This window comes from Rhincodon typus, unplaced genomic scaffold (assembly GCF_021869965.1).
Source record: "Rhincodon typus isolate 14 unplaced genomic scaffold, sRhiTyp1.1 hic_rhity00003318, whole genome shotgun sequence".
In the NCBI taxonomy this organism is placed as follows: domain Eukaryota; kingdom Metazoa; phylum Chordata; class Chondrichthyes; order Orectolobiformes; family Rhincodontidae; genus Rhincodon; species Rhincodon typus.
The window spans coordinates 36-18,566 of NW_025968956.1; the positions used below are offsets into that span (position 1 = coordinate 36).

An 18,531-nucleotide genomic window follows, 5' to 3' on the forward strand; every position below is an offset into this window, starting at 1 on the left:
AATGTGTGCAGAAAGACTGGTTCAGTTTGGATTATATTCACTGGAGTTTAGAAAAATGAGCTGGGGTGGGGAGGTTGGATCTCATAGAAACCTATAAAATCAGGACGAGACCAGTCAGTTGCAGGAAGGTTATTCCCAATGACCAAAGAGTTCAGAAGCAGTTTAAGAATACAGGGTAGGCCATTTAAGACTGAGCTGAGGAGAAATGTCTTCACCCAGCAAGCAGAGTCTGTGCAATTTGCTACCACAGAAAGTGGTTGAGGCCGAAACCTTGAATGTTTTTAAGGAAGAAATTACATCTAGTTCTTAGGGCTAAAGGGATCAAAGGTTTGGGGAGAAAGCAGAAACAGGGGACTGAGCTGGATGATCAACCATGATCAGATTGAACAGCAGAGAAGGTTTGAAGGGCTGAATGGCCTACTCCTCCTAATTTCTGTTTTCTATGATTTAATGTTACAAATCTCAGGTTTCTGCAGGTAAATATTGACTCTTCTGTGCTGTTTTCCAGGTTCTGATGAAATGAACTTGACATCTGTCAATACGTCTCCTTCACAGTCGCCACAACACTCCAGGTAAATAGATAACCCTTTTCATAGAATCCCATAGAAACAGGCCCTTCGGCCCAAAAAGTCCACAATTGACCCTCCAAAGAGCATCATTCACAGACCCATTGCCCACCTTGTATTTCCCATGGCTAACGCACACCCACACACACACGTATGTACAGGTAAATGTGAGCACGTTAACTATCATGCAGAAAAGCCACGCTGTTTACATCTTCCCAGAATCATTGAGGCCAACTGTTAGCCTCCTGGCTGGAGCCCACACCACATTCTGGTGGTACAGTCTGATGATCTTTAAATACTCTGGAGTTTTTGCTTATTGTTCAGGCTCAAAGGTAGAGAAAGTCAAGTTCAAAACCACACAGGAGAGTAACATCTGACAATTCATCAATGTGGTGAAATCAGTGTGCTCCTTCCCCCTGGTTTCCTCACTCAGTCCCTGCTGTTTCCCCTGGTTTCCTTTCTCTCTCGCTCCCTGCTCCCTCCCTGGGCTCTAGATCCACCTTGGTTTTCTGCTCTCTGAGCTGTTGTCCTTGAGCACAGTTTGTTCCTTTTTATCCTCTTAGTCTTTCCTCTCTACTCCTATATTCTGAACCTCACATTAATCGTCCAAGCCCAACTGCTGATGACAAGAGGAAACACTGCACCAAGTGATCGTCTTATTGACTGGCTGGGTCCCCTGGGATCTCACATTAACACTGTTCCTTTCTCTGAAGGGACCCATTCATGACCAAATCCCAGCTCACGGCCGGAAGCCCTACAAAGAAGGAGAAACCTGGAAGCAACAAGGATTTACTTCCCAGGTATGATGAACCCCTGAGGGAAAGGGAACAAAGAACGGGGAGTGCTTGAAACTGAGGACTGGGAGAATGCAACAAAAACAGAAATTGCTGGTGAAACTCAGCAGGTCTGCTAGCATTTGTGGAGAGAAAGCAGAGTTAACGCTTCGAGTCTGGTGACTCTTCTTCAGAGCTGGAAGAATGCTCTGCATTATAGTGGGTGTCCTGTTAAGGAGCATAGTCCCAGATCCAACTAGACTCTCACATTTTGGAATGTGCAACTGATAGCCTGTTTGGACATTGTTGTTTATGGTCACTGAGTTTCACTCATGAGTGATAACATTTTTCTACATATTGGTCATGAGCTCGTGTCAGCAGACACTTCCTGTCTGTAAATCCTAAACCCCTGTTGCCACATTATTTCTGAAAATTTGTGCCAACTATTTCTGTTATAAATCTCAATGACCAGATTCAAAAGGCCTGTTGCCAACCACTCCCATCACTGCCTCTGATCATCAGCGGGTGCTCAGCAAATCTTTTCTACGTGAACTGGTTTCTGAGCAATTGTCATCCATTACTTTTCATCATGAAGTAAAGTCTTATTTCGGACGAGATATTTCAAATAAAAGCAAAACAAACGAAATCTTCCACAGTGACTTTTGTCCTTTGCATTATTGTTTAATATATTCATTTAAGATTTTCAGTGGAGAACTAAGGCCCAGGCCAGAACTAATTCTTCCCCTGGTGTCTTGGAAGTGTTTGATGGAGACAGTGTACAGGAAGCTTTACTCTGTATCTAACTCCATATTGTCCCTGTCTTGGGAGTGTTTGATTGGAACAGTGTCAAGGGGATTTTACTTTCTATTTGTTTCTCATTTTAAACTAGAAAAGGTTTATTTTCAGTTTAACAGAGTGTTTGCTGGGGGGCCCGTGTAGAAGGAGCTTTGCTTGGTATCTAATTGCCCCATGGTGTCCCTGTCCTTGGAGTGTTTGATGGGGATAACATAGATTGTGAAATGAACCCAGAAGGTGACATCATCTCCCTGTGTTTTCAATGATGTTTAGGAGAACACCATCGTTCAGAGTGAAACAAAACAACTCATCGAATCTGCCTGCACAGACAGCAGAGGGGCAACGGAATAACTGGAGAAACAGTGACCCCCTGCTGGGAACTAACAGGACAAGAGGTACCTCAGCATCTACAATATGCATTTGGAACAATTATCGGGTTGATGTGGCAGTGCAGTGAGAGATGGTTCCTGTACTATGGGTAGCATGGTGAGAGATGGATTGCACACTGCAGACAATGCAGTGATAGCGCCACACTCTGCTCCCACATCCACTGATGTTACATGTCTTTGTATGTTTTGCAGATTCCGGTGCTGAGAGTGAGTCAACAGGGGAGACACAGTCATGGTCAGCTCCTCCACCAAAACCTCCTCACACTTATTATAACATCCACCTGTATCCAGAGGGTGGGGAACGAACATGTCACGCCCTGAGTGCAGGTTAGTGCTGTCGTCGCTCCATGAATCTCCAGACTGCAGTTACACCAGCACTGTGCCGCGTATCGCAACCCTTTCCTGCTTGGTTTGACCAGCTGATAGCACCTCAGGAACACACTAACTCCCTCTGAATCAGAGTCCAACTACCCAGGCGCGGGAGCTATGACCCACTAGAGTGCAAAGGATGGTCCTGGTGCAATCTCTCGTATCCCACAGAGCATTAATCACATTGAGAGGTTTTAACTGCAATCAGTTATCAGTACCTGATTCCCAAGGCTGTGGAAAATGTACAGCAGATTACAAGGAGCCTGCATGCACACTTTGGCCCAGGAGTGCTGTCACCTGACTGCAGTGTCAGTATCTTCCTGAACACTACACAGAGAAAGAGGGAACTCAATGTCATGCCCAACACCACCTCCCGAGAGGGTCACTGTTCACTGAGCTTGGGGCTACTTATAGCTGTAAATAAAGGAGACCAGTTTTCCTAATGTGTCAAATTTTGTGCCTGTCAGGTAGCAGACAGACCCTGGGCAGTACTCCCGATCTGTGTGTGGAGAGAAGGCAGCCTGACCTCTCCAGCAATCGGCAGGAGAATGAAAACCGACGCAGGACCTGGGAACCGGAGAGGACAGGGCCAACCAGCAACTTCATAATGCCAACATGGCACTACACACTGGACACAGACATGGATAGCGGCAAGAAGAAGAATGTTTTCAAGAAGTTTTTTGTGAAGAAGTAACTTGAGGCTGCCTCAGCCTCGCCCTCTGACTGTAATATATTTCATCAGAAAGTGAATGGAGCTGAGCTTCACAGGTGTTTGTGTGTGTTTATTCCCAGAAACATGTCACCCTAGAACACAGTGAATGGCTGACTCATCTACTCCAGTCTCTAAGGGCAAAGCTGATTCCTTGATTCCACCTCTCCGTTCCCTTTGTGTCCTATCCACTGAATGCCTCATCACTCTTTCCTCTGAGTGAATCCCTCCTTATTTCAGTCAGAGGTGGCAGAGGCTTTATTCTGAGACTGTACCTTCTGGTTCTACATACCCCGCTTCTAGCCATTTAATCACCTTAAGAATTCTGGCTGTTTCAATCACCTCGCAGAAATACAGGCCTATGGTACTCAATCTCTCCTGCTAGGGCAGTTCAGGAATCATTCTAGTGAACCTTAACAACTGCATACACCAAACCTCCAAACCATTGTAGTGAGATTTGCTTTCTCTTCTACTTCGATTGATCTGTACGAAGGGCCAACATCCCAGTTACTTACTGGACCAGCACGTTAACTTTGTGTTTTGTGCACATGAACTTTAACGCCTTCCTTACAGAATGGATCCATTCACCCCACTTCATTGACCACACCTCTGACCAATCATATCACCTGTCTCTATCCCTTGGTTATCTCTATGTTCTCTTCGCTGCTTACTTTCCCGTCATAATTATATCTGCAACAAGCCTGGATCGACTGTAATCGATCCCCTTATCAAAGTCATTGTCATCAACTGTAAAAGAAAAAGGCAGGCCTCAACACTGATCTTTGTGGTACCCCACTAGGTAAGGCTTCCACTCCAAAACTTACACTTTTATTCCTGCTCACTCTTTTCATTACTTCTGTCCTGCATGTCTGCAGACGTGTGTGTAACTGATCTGTCAACGATCTAATACTGCAAAAGGCTGCCATCTTTCCCAAAACATTTTATTCCAGCACTGAAAGTGAGACTAAAGTAAAAATTTGGACAGATACTTCAAATCCATCTGATCCAAATCAGTAAGTTAAAAGTTGGGCAATTTAATTACGCTGTTTTTGTCAATGCTATTAGTTAATTTTGCTGTCAATTCATGTCCTGTGACTGGGGCTTGTTCTGTCTCTGGATTAGGTTCATCTTACAACGTCACACTGGCATGACCTTCACTGCTAAATCTTTTCCAAACAGAAATGAGGGAAGTGAATTTGTTAGCTGAGCCCTGAGCTCAAAGATGGGAGCTTCGTTCCCCAGCTGAGGCAACTGTGAGGTTAAACAGCTAATGCACCACATCTGGGAGCATGTGCCAGAAGGAAAGGAGCCTACCTGGTGCTCCTGCATCGGTCTTAATGAGGCTTGAGGAGAGGAGACAACAGGCAGTGGAATTTCTGTGACAATCTACAGAGAAACAACACTGCACCCTCTGGCCCTCCCAAACTCAGCTGCCTCAGCCTATGTTTCAAATAGTGAAACTTTCCCTTTGTAATCTGACAAAGTCATTCTCTCGCTATTATTCATATTCTAAAATTTAAAAAAGCACAATAAAATTGAAATTTGCATGGACCGTCTGGTATTCTGGTTTTCACCTCTGTTAACTCCTACACTCAGTCCTTAATGGAGTTACATCCAACACTCCTTTGCAGCAGTGTGCGCTATGGCACAGTGTACCTCACCAAGGCTCCTTCAACAGCAGCTTCCAAACCCACGACCACTTCCATCTAGAAGGACAAGGGCAGCAGATACACGGGAACACCACCCCCTGCAAGTTCCCCTCCAAGCCACTCACCATCCTGACTTGGAAATATATCGCCGTTCTTTCACTGTCACTGTGTCAAAATCCTGGAAATCCCTCCCTAAGGGATATTATAGATCTACCTGCAGCCCAAGAAAACAGCTCACCAGTCCCTTCAAGGGCAACTTGGGATGGGCAGATCCAATGAACAAATTTTTTAAAAAACCCTGCCTGCTCACTGAGGAGAGCTTTACCCATGAAACCTGAACTCAGTCCCACACCGGCTCCAATGTCAGACAGCTGTCAGGCAGATCCAATGAACAAATTTTTTAAAAAAACCCTGCCTGCTCACTGAGGAGAGCTTTACCCATGAAACCTGAACTCAGTCCCACACCGGCTCCAACGTCAGACAGCTGTCAGTGGGTTCCTGCTTTCAGACACAATGTGCAATTGGATGCCATCCCCCAAGGTGCCTCGGGCAGACTGGCAACTCCCAGGAGTTCATCCTTTCAGCACGGGAGGGAAACTGAGGATGTGGGTGGTGCCAGGATGGGGGGGGGGGGTGGCAGTATCACAGAGGTGAGGAGGAAGGGAAGATAGCTGCTCTGTTACAGGAAGTGCTCAGGTTGTCGTGAGCCAAGCAGATGTTTTATTGTAGATTCCGTCTACACCGCAGAGACACACTGTGGGCCGTTCTACAGTCATGTCAATAGTACTGACCACCAGCATTCAAACCAGTTCACTGATATCCAAGAATAACCCCACAGTCCAAACCTAAGGCACAGCACTGATTTCCATCGAGTGAGAGTGATACTGAGGTCAAAACACAATCTTCGTCAGCCGCACAGAATCAGCTCCTCCACAGGGTATTGGTGAGAATCTGCCTCACTCCTTCACAGGTCATTCCTGTAACATGACAGGCACAGTGTCATCAAAAGGGTCCTCCACACACACACACACTTATTACCCTCCTCTTAATTGCCTCAAACACTCATTGTCCCTCTGGCATCCCCCACACAGTAATCACCCCTCTCACTGCCCTCCCCACACACACTAATTACCCTCTCATACCCCAAAAACTAATTACATCCTCTTGTCCCACATACAGTAATTACCCGCTCACCCGTGGCTCAGTGGTTAGCACTGCTGCCTCACAGCGCCAGAGACCTGGGTTCTATTCCACCATCGGACGACTGTCTGTGTGGAGTTTGCATGTTCTCCCCGGCTCTGCGTGGGTTTCCTCCGGGTGCTCCGGTTTCCTCCCACGGTCCGAAGATGTGCAGGTTAGGTGGATTGGCCATGGGAAATTGCCCATAGAGTTCAGGGATGTGTCGATTAGGTGGGTTTTAGGGGGATGGGTCTGGGTGGAATGCTCTAAGGGTCAGTGTGGACTTGTTGGGCCGAAGGGCCTGTTTCCACGCTGTAGGGATTCTATGAATATTCCCTAATGAGCCTCTCTTCCCCCCTGTTTGAAGTTCCCATGTTCCCAGCTCAGGGCTGTTGCAGTGCCACCTGTGGCAGAGCTGAGGATTGCGCGTGGTGCACCTCCAGGCAAACCAGGGTCTGAACTGGCAAGGTTTACAAGCAAGTGGCACTCAGGGGAAATTCCGTGTGGGATCTGGGACGAGTGTTAAAAATACGGGTCAGTACAGGTCATAAGATGTGAGACAATAGGCCCCTCCCACTTCCCTAAACCCATCCTCCCACTATGCACACGTACCCTCTTAGCTGCTTGTCCCGATCCGTCAGGGGCACGTATATCACTCCCATCAGTGTGGTGCGGATAATGGTTCCATCTAACTTTTTGTCAAACTGCTGTAATGACTGACTCCCCCCGCTCGCACCAACTGGAACAACCATACGACCGCCAGGCTTCAGCTGATGCAGCAACTGTGGGACAGACAAAACAGGTACAGGGTCACACTGAGGGACAGACAGAACGAGTACAGGGTGACAGAGCCAGACAGACCGAGGGACAGACAGAATGAGTACAGGGTCACAGAGCCAGACAGACAAAACAGGAACAGGGTCACAGAGCCGGACAGACTGAAAGACAGTCAGAACGGGTACAGAGTCTCTGATGCTGCTCTGAATCGGGAAATATTGTCTCTTATTTATACAGAGTCTTCAGTACTCCAAACTGTCCACAGCCAATTGTGTGCCACTGTAGGATCACCAATGTAGGATATGCAGCAACCAACTTATGCACCGAGATTCCCCAAACAGGAGTGTAATAAAATGATGCCCATTAGTCAAGTATTATATCCTGATGCTGTCAAGATTTCTGAATGTTGTTAGAGCTGCACCTGGCAAAGCTAGACTCAATTCTTGTTGGAGATAATCATTGCCTGGCACACGTCAGGTACAAATTGGCCACTCATTAGCCCTGAGTGGATATTATCCAGTCCTTGCTGAATACAAGCTGTTTTAACATCTGAGGAGTCCCAGATGGTGCTGAACACTGTACAAGAGTCGAACCATAAGACTACAGATAACAGTAATTCGCTTCCTGCTAGTGCTGATGGCACACAGCAGCTTAGCTGAGATCTGGTTGGAAACTTTCCTGTCTGTCACAAAAACAGTGCCACACAATAGGCTGGCAAGGTGTTGGCAAGTTGAAGGTGGAACAAACACTGTGTGGTGACCACTGGTGCCAAAAGGCACAACCTGCAACTGAGACAGGTAGATTGTTCAGGATGAATTCAAGTAGATTAGGCTCCTGTTCAATAGCAATACCACCAAGGTGCACCGGGTGTTGGGCATCAAGGTCACCACGACCTGACCATCCGACAGTGCGGCACTCCCTCAGCACTGACCATCCGACAGTGTGGCACTCCCTCAGCACTGACCATCTGACAGTGCCGCACTCCTTCAGTACCACACTACAATGTCAGCTTTGATTTTGATTGTCAAGGCACTGTAATGATTGAAGTTAAATGCAAAAAAATTCTGTCTTCCTTAGACAACGGGTGCCCCTGACTAAACAATGGCTGATTTCTCAATAAAACCAGTGATGCTATGATGCTTTCAGCACAGGAATTATTGCATAGAATGTCATGTAACAAACAGTTATAGCTCCACTTCTCTTTTATGCCTTGAGTGAATTCTCTGTGGAGTATTAACACTTTGTGAACAAGGGGCTCTGAGCTTGATGCAGTTGAAATTCTCCTTGCTAACAGACAGTGAGGATCTCTGAAGCAGGATTTAGAAGATTCTAGAAACAGAGACTCACTTACGCTCTGAGGAACTACAGCCGCAGCTGCACCCACGTGAATGGCATCATAAGGCGCTCCTTCTGGGTAACCGCGGCGACCATCTCCCGCTGCAAGAGAAGATTTGTGAGTGAGCGAGTGTCGGGACCTGCTCCTGGTTTTGCTCCGGACCGGATTCACGGCAGCAGCGCCTGCCCCATCTCTGATCGGACCTCGACTCTCAGCTGGGGAACATCCCTACTCCTTCCCCATTCCACACTCCTGCTGCACGTACCACCATTACCCACCAAGTGAGACCACCCAACACCACCTCCCTCCAATCACTCCACCTTTCCCCTCCTTTAGATCTAAAATTGGGGTGACAGGAGGCAGAGAGTGGTGGTAGAAGGCTGTTTATGTGACTGGAGCCCAGTCCGCAGTAGTGTACCACAGAGATCAGTGCTGGATCCCTTATTGCTTGTCATATTCATACATGATGTACATAAGGAAGTGCAAGAATGCTAAGTAGGTTTGCGGCTGTGATAAAGGTTGGCCAGTGAGGTACAAGATCATAGGTTACAGGAGGATATAAACAGATTATAGTCAGTTGGGTAAGTCAGTGGCAAATGGAATTTAGCCCTGGTTACTGTGAGATGATGCACTTTGGAAGACGGAACAAGACAAGGCAGTACTCAGTGAATGGCAGGACACTCGTAAGCTCAGAGAAACAGAGGGATCTTAAGGTGCTTGTCCACAAAGGCAGATTAATCAGGGGGTGAGGATGGCATATCTTTATCAGCCATGGCACAGACTGTAATCAGAGCAGGGAGGTCATACTGGATCTGTGCAGGACTTTGGCTAGGCCATGGCTGGAGTACTGTGTGCATTTCTGGTCACGACACTACAAGAAGGATGTGACTGTGCTAGATTGGATGCAGAGGAGATTCACCAGGAGGTAGCCTGGAGTGCTTTAGCTATGAAGGGAGGCTGGATAAGCTTGCATTGTTTTCATTGGAGCAGGGAAGGTTAAAAGGAGACCTGATAGAGATGTATAAGATTATGAGGAGCACGGATAGGATGAATAGAAAGCAGCTGTTTCCCTTAGTTGAAGAGTCAATGACAAGGGGGCAGAATTTTAATCTGAAAGGTAGGAAGTTTAGAGGGAACAATGTTTTCATTCAGAGGCTGGTAGGGGTCTGGAATTCACTACCTGGGAGGGTAGTTGAGGTGGGAAACCTCACAATGTTTAGAAAGTACTTGGCTGAGCACTTGGACTGTCATAACATTCAAGGCTGTGGACTTAGAGATCCACATAGAGTAAAGCTTTCCTTTACTGCTGGAAAATAGGACTAGTGTGGGTAGCAGTATATTTTTGGCAGTACAGACTCAATGGGCCATTTTCTCTCTCTTCACCATTTCCCTCCAGTTTCCCACGCATTGCGCACACACCCACCACCCCCTGCCCCATGTACCAATCAGAGTGAGTCGGCCTGAGCTGAGCAACGTGGCATTATCCGACTGCACATTGCGAACGGATTGTTCCACCAGTTCCTGGATGTGGTCAATTCCGACCACTGTCCCCGTGGCTCCCACCTGCGAACGGAGAGCAGGAGGGGTGTGTAGTAATAAACACAGATCCAACGGTCCCCCATGCCCCCCTCCCACCATCCCTTCGACCTGTGTGAATAGCACCCATGTGATGTCACATGCTGCTGACCAGCTCACAGGATGTGGCTGGGCCAGCATTTTGCTGCCATCCCCAATTGGTCAGGATCCACCTTTTCTTAACCACTGCAGTCCCAGCACCGTTACACCTTTAGTGCTGTACGAGAGCAAGCTCCAAGACTTTGACCCAACAACACTGAAGGAATGGCCATATATTTCCAAACCCAAATGCTGAGTGGCTTACAGGGTTGTCAGCTGGTATCTGCTGAACCTATACAGTTTGCAGGCTCTCAGCCCAGTATGAAAGGCCACAATTCCAATAGGTCCCAGCTACTTCCCCGGTGTGTCCGTTGACCCTGCACCTTTCACTCACCATTTTGGCCATGCAGGCAGTCAGGTAGCCACTTCCAGAACCCACATCCAGAGCTCGAGCCCCTTCATACAGATGGCTGTTCAGACATTCCAGTGCATGTGCGTGCTGGGAACAAACAGAAACTCAAGAAATTCAACAACAAGCTTAATGCAGACTGGCTGAGCCGGGCTACAAAGGTACAATAATACAACTCCAAAACAAATGACAGTGGGCTGGTGGTGAGACGTAGCTCCACGCACAGAGCCAGAACACACCATTCAGGGTCCTCATCAGTATCCTATCACCTCATCAACACTGACTATGATTCTGATCATCCTAATCTCTCACAGAGAGAGACCTCAGAACGGTTCAAAGCGTCAACTGATGCAGCATTGGGAAGCTTGTCAGGTTGGGACAGCATAGAACTAGCTTCACTCTATATCCAACGCCCAAGCTGGGAGTGTTTAATGGGGACAGTGTAGAGTTGAGCTTTAGGTTCACTTTAAACAATGGGGGGAGCTACACTTCCATTTTAAAAGAGTAGAGGTAGCTTTACTCTTAATGTAATACCGTGCTGAACTGTTCCTGAAGTTTTTGATGGGAATACTGTAGAGACCGCTTTACTTTCTGTTTAAAAGAATAGAGGGAGCTTTACTCAGTATCTAACCCTGTCCTGGGAGTGTTTGATAGGGACAGTGTCAAGGGAACTTTACTTTCAGTTTAGTTTTAGTTCAAAAGAGTAGAAGGAACTTTACTTTCAATGTAAAAAGGTTGAGTAGGTTTACTTTCAGTTTAAAACAGCAGAGAGAGCTTTACTGTACATCTAACACCCCTGCTATCCCGGTCCTGAAAGTGTTTGAATGGAAATGTTGAGGAGCTTTACTTCTTTATTTAGAAGAATACACAGCATCTTATTTTGCATCTAACCTCATGCTGTCCCTGTCCTGGGAATGTTTGATGGGGATATTGTTGAAGGAGATTCACTTTCAGTTTAAAAAGTAAAGTGAGATTTACTCTGTATCCAATCTAGCACTGTTCCTGTTCTGCAAGTGTTTGATGGAGACAGTGCAGCAAACTTTACCTTCAGTTTATCAAAATAAAAGGAAGCATTGCTTTCTGTTTAAAAGACTAGTGGAGCTTTATTCTCTTTCTTACCCTGTGCTATACCTACCGTTCAGCTTTTGATGGGGGCAGTGCAGAGTGAGTTTTGCTATGTATCTAACCCTGTACTGTACCGATCCTGGGAGAGTTTGATGGAGACAGTGTACAGGGAGCTTTATTTTGCATCTAAACCATTGCTGTACCTGACGTGGAAATGTTTGACAGGGACAGTGTAGAGAGAATACTCTGTATCTAACCCTGTGCCGTCTATGTCCTGTGAGTATTCGATGGAGATGTCAAGGGAACTTCATTTCCTGTTTTAAAAGAGTAGAGACAGCTTTACTTTCAGTTTAAAGGAGTGGAGGGTACTTTACTCTGTATTTAACCCCGTGTTGTCCCTGTCTTGAAAGCATTTGATGGCAACAGTGTCAAGGGAACTTTACTTTCAGTTTAAAAGAGTAGGGAAATCTTTACTCTGTATCTAATCCCATGCCGTCCCTGTCCTAGGAGTATTTGATTGGGGCAGTTTCAAGGGAGCTTCACATTCAGCTTACTTTCAATTCAAAAGAATAGAAAGAGTACTGTCCATGTCTTGGGACGTGACCTTTACAGCCACTCTCAATGACAGGTTGATGTTGTATTATGTATTATAGGTCAGCCTGCAGCAAACAGGCAAGTTCTGTAACTGCTCAGTGACTGCACACGCTGATGGCACATCCTGGCTTAGGCAACTGAACTGTTGGCTAATCCCCCCCACACATCATCATTCTCCTTCAGAAAACACAACCACACATTAAATATTCAAAGGCCATCCAGACTAATTCCCTGGCTTCCTGACACCAGTGTCCATCTGGAAAGGCAGTCAGACATACCATTCAGTACTCCTGCACATCACAGAGGGTTGGTGAGACATGGTGCAGGACAGGAATCAAGATGGAAGTCTGGAGAAAGGTGGTGATGTTACTGGACTTGCATTCCAGAGGTCCAAGTTAACGTTATGAGGACATGAGTTTAAATCCCATCACTGCAACTTGTAGAATTCCTCCTAATATCATACTCATCATCAGATTCAACATAATGTGATCCCTAGCTGAATCTACAACATATTGTTCCAAGAAACTGTCCTGAATACACTTCACACATTCTTCCTCGTGGCTACCTCTGCCCGTCTGACCATCTCAAACTACATGAAGACTGAAGTCACCAGGATTAATGTTCTGCCTTTTCTCCAGCTCTCAGTATCTCCTGATTTGTTCCTGACACCACCATACAGCTACTGTTTGGGGGCCTACACTCTGTCCCTTCCAGTCCCGTTATGGCTATCGTTATCCAAATAGCTGCTCTGTAATGCTGCCAGATCCTTTTGATTTGTAAGCTCAAATTTCCCTTCTCTCAAACCCTACCCCTCTAATTAATTACATTAAAGCCCTCTCTACAGCCCTAGTTATTCAACTCAATAGGACTCTGATCCCAGCACAATTCAAATGAAGCCCATCTGATCGGAACAGCTCCATTCTACTCCAGTACTGCTGCCAGTGCCCCATGAACTGAAAGCCATTGCACCCATACTAACATTTGAGGCACATATTTAACTCCTTGGCTTTATTTACCCTATGCCAGTCTGCCTGTGGCTCAGATAGGAATCCATAAATTATTACACTGTAAATTCTGCGTTTTAATTTACCTCCTGTTTAAAATGTTTCATTTCTAAGCCTACCAATGTCTTTGGTACACATGTGGATGATAACTACCGGATCCCTCCCTTCCCTCTAAGTTCTTCTCCAGCCTCAGGAAGATGTCCTTAATCCTGACATGGGGAGGGGTGCAACACATCCTTTGGGAATCTTGTTCCCTGCTGAACAGATGGGTATCTATTCCCTTCATTATACTGTTCCCTATCATTAATTACATTCCTATTTCCTCCCCCACTTTAATGTCCTCCTGCACCAAGGTGCCATGGTCAGTTTGTTCATCCTCCCAGCAGCCCCCACTTTTGTCTGCACAGTTTGCAAGAACCACATAACTGTTGGACAATTTCAGGAGATGAAGCTGGTGTCCTTATGCCTTCCTCACCAGCAGTCACACCCTCCTGTCCCTGCTCACAGACCAATTTTAAATTACCTGGCGTGACCCCACCTCAGAATCGAGGTGTCCACCTAACTTTCCCCTTCCATTGTGGTACAATGTCTGCAGTTCAAACTTCAGCTTCACAATTCGGATCCAAAGTTCCTCGAGCTGGAAACACTGACTACAGACGTGTTTGTTCTGAATCACACTGGTGTCCAGCAGCAATAATCATTTATCCTGCCGTCCTGTTGTATTTGATTTAATTCACAAATTAATTGCTGATTACCTGCTCTTTACAATTTACCATAATGATATCTTTCCTTAAACAGTATCAATCTTTTTCATCAGCAGCTATTTTTAAGAAAAGACACAGCAGTAACTGGAGACCTAGATGCAAAGTGGAGACCAGATATTTAAGCTGAAAGACCAGAAACGTTCACTAGTCTCAAACACCAACCTGCTTCTTTCCCTGCATGCATGCCACACAGTGCCACTGGTCTTATTGCAGGTCAGACTCTCAATATACACCTTTTACCCTCTTCCACTCACCTCGCTCTTGAGAGAGTTCACTTCTTGGAGTAAACACTAGTTAAAGCACCTTTAGTCCCATTTGCACCAAATTCCTACTCAAACCAAGTTTCTAGTTCACTCGTTGGGCCTTTGTCTCATTCAGATGGTCTTCTTCACGTTGGCCATACTCCTTACTGACCGTGTGTAGAAAAAATTCCTTTCTACATATAGTATGTGTTTTTCCTTATTCTTCCATGGGATGTGGGTGTTATTGGCCATCCTTTATAAGGTAGTAGTGGTACATTCTTTTACCGCTGTGGTTATGCCAACACTGCTGTTGGAGAAGTAGCTGGATTTTAACCTAGTAACACTGAAGGAAAGGTAACATATTTCCAAGTCAGGATGGTAAGAGACTTGGAAGCAAACTTGTAGGAGGTGATATTCCCATGTATCTGCTGCCCTTCTAAATAGAAGTGGTTGTGGATTTGGATGGTGCCATTGCCAAAAGAGCTGTGTGAGATGCTGCAGTTCATCTTGAACATTGCACACACTGCTGTAAGTGTATGCCATAGGTAAAGCAGTGAAGGGTGAAGATGGTGGATGGGTGCCAATCAAGCAAGCTGCTTTGTCCTGGAGGGTACTGAGTTTCTTGTGTTGCTCGAGGTGCATTCCTCCACGATAGTGAAGAGCATTCCGTACACTTCTGACTTGCAGTTGGTGGACAGGCTGTGGTGGGTCAAGAAATGAGCTACTTGATGCAGGATTCCCAATTTATGATCTATTCTGTAGCCACAATATTCATATGGCTCCACCATTCAGTTTCTGGTCAATGGTAATCCTCATGATGTTGATCGCGAAGAATTTAGCTATGCTAATGACACTGACAGTCAAACAGCAATAACTAGTTGGCAGTTGTCATTGCCTGGCACTTTATGCCAATCTCTTGCTTTTGCCCCATACCACTGCACACAATTTCTATCCAAGTAACCACCCATTGCCTTTGACTGCCTTAATTGAACCTGTCTCTATCATGTTTCCAGTCCAAACATTCTGTACTCTAAGTGCTTCCTGTTTGAGAAAGCTTTTCTCCTCACATCACCTTTACCTCTCTTTTGCAAATCATTTTAAAAACACAGTTAGCAAATCAGCCTCAGTCAGCACACAGTAATACAAACTGCACATCACTTACCATGTGAGGTGCGCTAATGGTGGCCTGATAACCTACAGGAAAGGAAAGAGAGCAAAGGTTACAAGAGTTACATAAATGAGAATAAATGCCTGTTAGATGCCTAGCTGTATATACACACACACACGCGTGCGCGCACACACAAATGGAGAAAGAGTGCAAAAGGCTGCAGCACAAAAGGATTTGGGGATCCTCATTCATTAATCAGAAAAGATTAGCATCCATGTTCAGCAGGGAATAGGAAGGCACATGCAATGTTTGCCTTTTTTACAAACAAAAATGATGCATAGAAGGGAAGTCTTGTTAAAACTATACAAGGTACTAGTTAGACCACAGCTGAGTACTATAAACAGTTTGGTCTCCTTATCGAAGGAGAGATAGACTGATATTGGAGGCAATCCAAAGAAAGTTCACTGAGTCGATCCTGGATGTAGAGAGATTTTCTATGAGAAAAGGTTGAGTAGATTGGACCAGTACTAATTGGAGTTTAGAAAATTGAGGAGTGACCTTATTGAAACATTATTGAAACAAGATTCTGAGAGAACTTGACAGGGTAGATGTGGAAAGATTGCTTCCCCTTGTGGGAGAGTCCAGGATCAGAGGGTATAATCTCAGAGTAAGGGGATGCCCATTTCATAGAATCCCTACACTGTGGAAGGAGGCCATTCAGCCCATTGACTCCACACCAACCCTCACCTGAACCCAGACCCATGCCTTACCCTATCCCTACATTTCCCACCCTACACAGTACGGGCAAATTTAGCATAGCCAATCCACCTAACCTGCACATCCTTGGACTGTGGGAGGCAGACATGGGGAGCATGTGCAAACTCCACACAGAAAGTCGCCCCAGGTGGAATTGAACCCGGGTCCCTGATAACGTGAGGCAGCAGTGCTAACCACTGGGGAAGTGTATCAGTGGAAATCTTTCCTGCTTATGGCTGTTGAGGATGAGTTGTTAAGTATATTCATGACTAAAGTAGACAGATTTTTAATCAGTAAGGGAATCAAGCGTTATAGGGAATGGGCAGGAAAGTGGAGTTCCGGGGAAGGGTCACCGGACCCGAAACGTTAACTCCGTTTTTTCCTTCACAGATGCTGCCAGACCTGATGGGCTTTTCCAGCAACCTTGTTTTTGTTCCTGATTTACAGCATCCGCAGTTCTTTCGGTTTTTATCATATCAGTCATGAATGGCAGAGCAGAACTGATGGGCTGAATGGCCTACTACGTCTTATGGTCAACCTGAGGTACAGGAACTACAGGCTGACTGTTAATAAACTCCTAGGAACAGGTGCAGCAGTCTGACTGTAAATATACACACATGCTGAGGGATAGGAACTATATTCTGAACGCAAATATACACACATACACACCACCATGGGGAACAGGAGCTGCAATGACTATAGAAACCACAGTTTGACTTCCAAACCAAGACCTCTACTACTTAGAAGGGCAAAGGCAGCAGATACATGGGAACTATACTACCATTCCTTCACTGACGCTGGGTTAAAACTGCCTTCTTAACAGTGCTGAAAGTGCCCCCAGGGACTGCAGTGGATCAAAAGACAGCTTCACCAACACCAACTCCAAGGCAATTAGGGATTAGCGGTCAAATGTTGGCCCAGCCAGCAATGCCCCATTCTCTGGATAAATAAGACAAAAAAAAATGTGGTCTGATTCTAGCTATCAATTCTAGCATAGCATGGAACACCAGAATAGTACAGCGTTAGAGGTAGGAGCTAAACAGGAGAGGTCAGGGCTAATGGTTAAGGGGTCTTTGGGGGAGTGAGAGAAAGAGTGTGTATATATTGGGGGATGGGGGGAATAACCCCTCAGAACAAGGCTTGTTCATGAAAAGGACCTGTACTTGGAGTCTCTTATGTAAAAAGGTTGTTTCACTGCATCTACCACATACAGTTCTGACTGAGTAGGAAACTCTCCTGCTTTTACTGCCTGCAATAAGCATATCACAAAGGCTTACAGGTCTATAATCAACGTATTTGGCTGCATTATGACACTCCATTTTGTTATTTGTTCATGGATTGTGGACATTGTTGGCTAGGCCCAGCATTTATCGTCAGAAAGCAGTTAAGAGTCAAGTTGTGGCTCTGCATTAACATGTGGGCCAGAGCACTTAAGAACAGCAGATTTCCCTCCCTGAATGACATTAGTGAACTAGGTGGTTTTTTTATGACGAGTAGTTATTTATTCTAGAATTTCTGAATTCAACATCTGCCACGTTTGAACGTGAAACCTTGTCCACGACATTAGCCTAGGGCTCTAGATTATTAGTTTAGTTATATTACCGCTACCCCACTCCCCAAACACACATCATTAGCTATAAATTGTGTGGATTAAAGAACTGTGAAGAAACAATGCGCTAGATTTGTGTTAATAATAAACAAGACTGTGTGCCTGTTATAACGAACCGAATCAGACAGTTACTTCTAGTGACTGTGCATGTGCTTTTAAAATGAGCGATTTTTTTTTCCCCACAGAGAGTAAGGATCTGGAATGCTGTAGCTGAAAAGGTGGTGAAAACTGACTACATAAATTGTGTTAAAAGGGAATTAGACCTGAAGGTTGAAAATTTAGTGTTACAGATGAAAAGAGATACAGGACCAAATACAAGTGCATTTTCAAAGATCCAACAAAGCAATGAAAAACTAAATGGCCTACTGCTCTAGAGTCGCATTTGTCAATTCTACGACATATGTGACCGCACTTACTTCTGTGACTATCAAGACATGAGAGGGGGCTTCTAGGCCAGAGGTCAGGACACTACAATCAGAAGAGGAAACAACCTAGCGATGTTATCGCTGGATTGTTAATCCATAGACCTAGGTAATGCCCTGGGGACCTAAGTTCAATACCCACCACAGCAGATGGTAGAATTTGAATTCAATTTTAGGGCAGCACTGCTGTCTCACAGCACCAGGGGCCCAGGTTCGATTCCGGTCTCGGGTGACCATCTGTGTGGAGTTTGCACGTTCTCCCTGTGTCTGTGTAGGTTTCCTCCGGGTGCTCTGGTTTCCTCCTGCAATCCAAAGATGTGCAGACTAGATGGACTGGCCATGCTAAATTGTCCGTTGTGTAACAAGGGTGTGTAACAAGGGTGTGTAACAAGGGTGTGTAAC

At 45.6% G+C, this 18,531-nt stretch overlaps 2 protein-coding genes across 2 annotated transcripts; one reads left to right on the forward strand and one right to left on the reverse strand.

The window, feature by feature from the left end:
• The first annotated feature begins 460 nt into the window (after positions 1–460).
• LOC125481724 lies at positions 461–5,152 on the forward strand. The gene is made up of 5 exons (XM_048593622.1): positions 461–572; positions 1,280–1,366; positions 2,408–2,529; positions 2,716–2,850; positions 3,360–5,152. The coding sequence occupies exons 1-5, from the start codon at positions 520–522 to the stop codon at positions 3,584–3,586; spliced, it is 624 nt and encodes a 207-aa protein (XP_048449579.1). The 5' UTR covers positions 461–519; the 3' UTR covers positions 3,587–5,152.
• Positions 5,153–5,947: 795 nt separating this feature from the next.
• Positions 5,948–15,486, reverse strand: LOC125481725 (protein-L-isoaspartate(D-aspartate) O-methyltransferase-like). The gene is made up of 6 exons (XM_048593623.1): positions 15,397–15,486; positions 10,551–10,655; positions 9,985–10,105; positions 8,558–8,643; positions 7,042–7,211; positions 5,948–6,227 (listed from the first exon to the last, which is right to left on the reverse strand). Exons 1-6 carry the CDS (start codon positions 15,397–15,399, stop codon positions 6,215–6,217), a joined length of 498 nt encoding a protein of 165 aa, XP_048449580.1. The 5' UTR covers positions 15,400–15,486; the 3' UTR covers positions 5,948–6,214.
• Between the last annotated feature and the right edge of the window lie 3,045 nt (positions 15,487–18,531).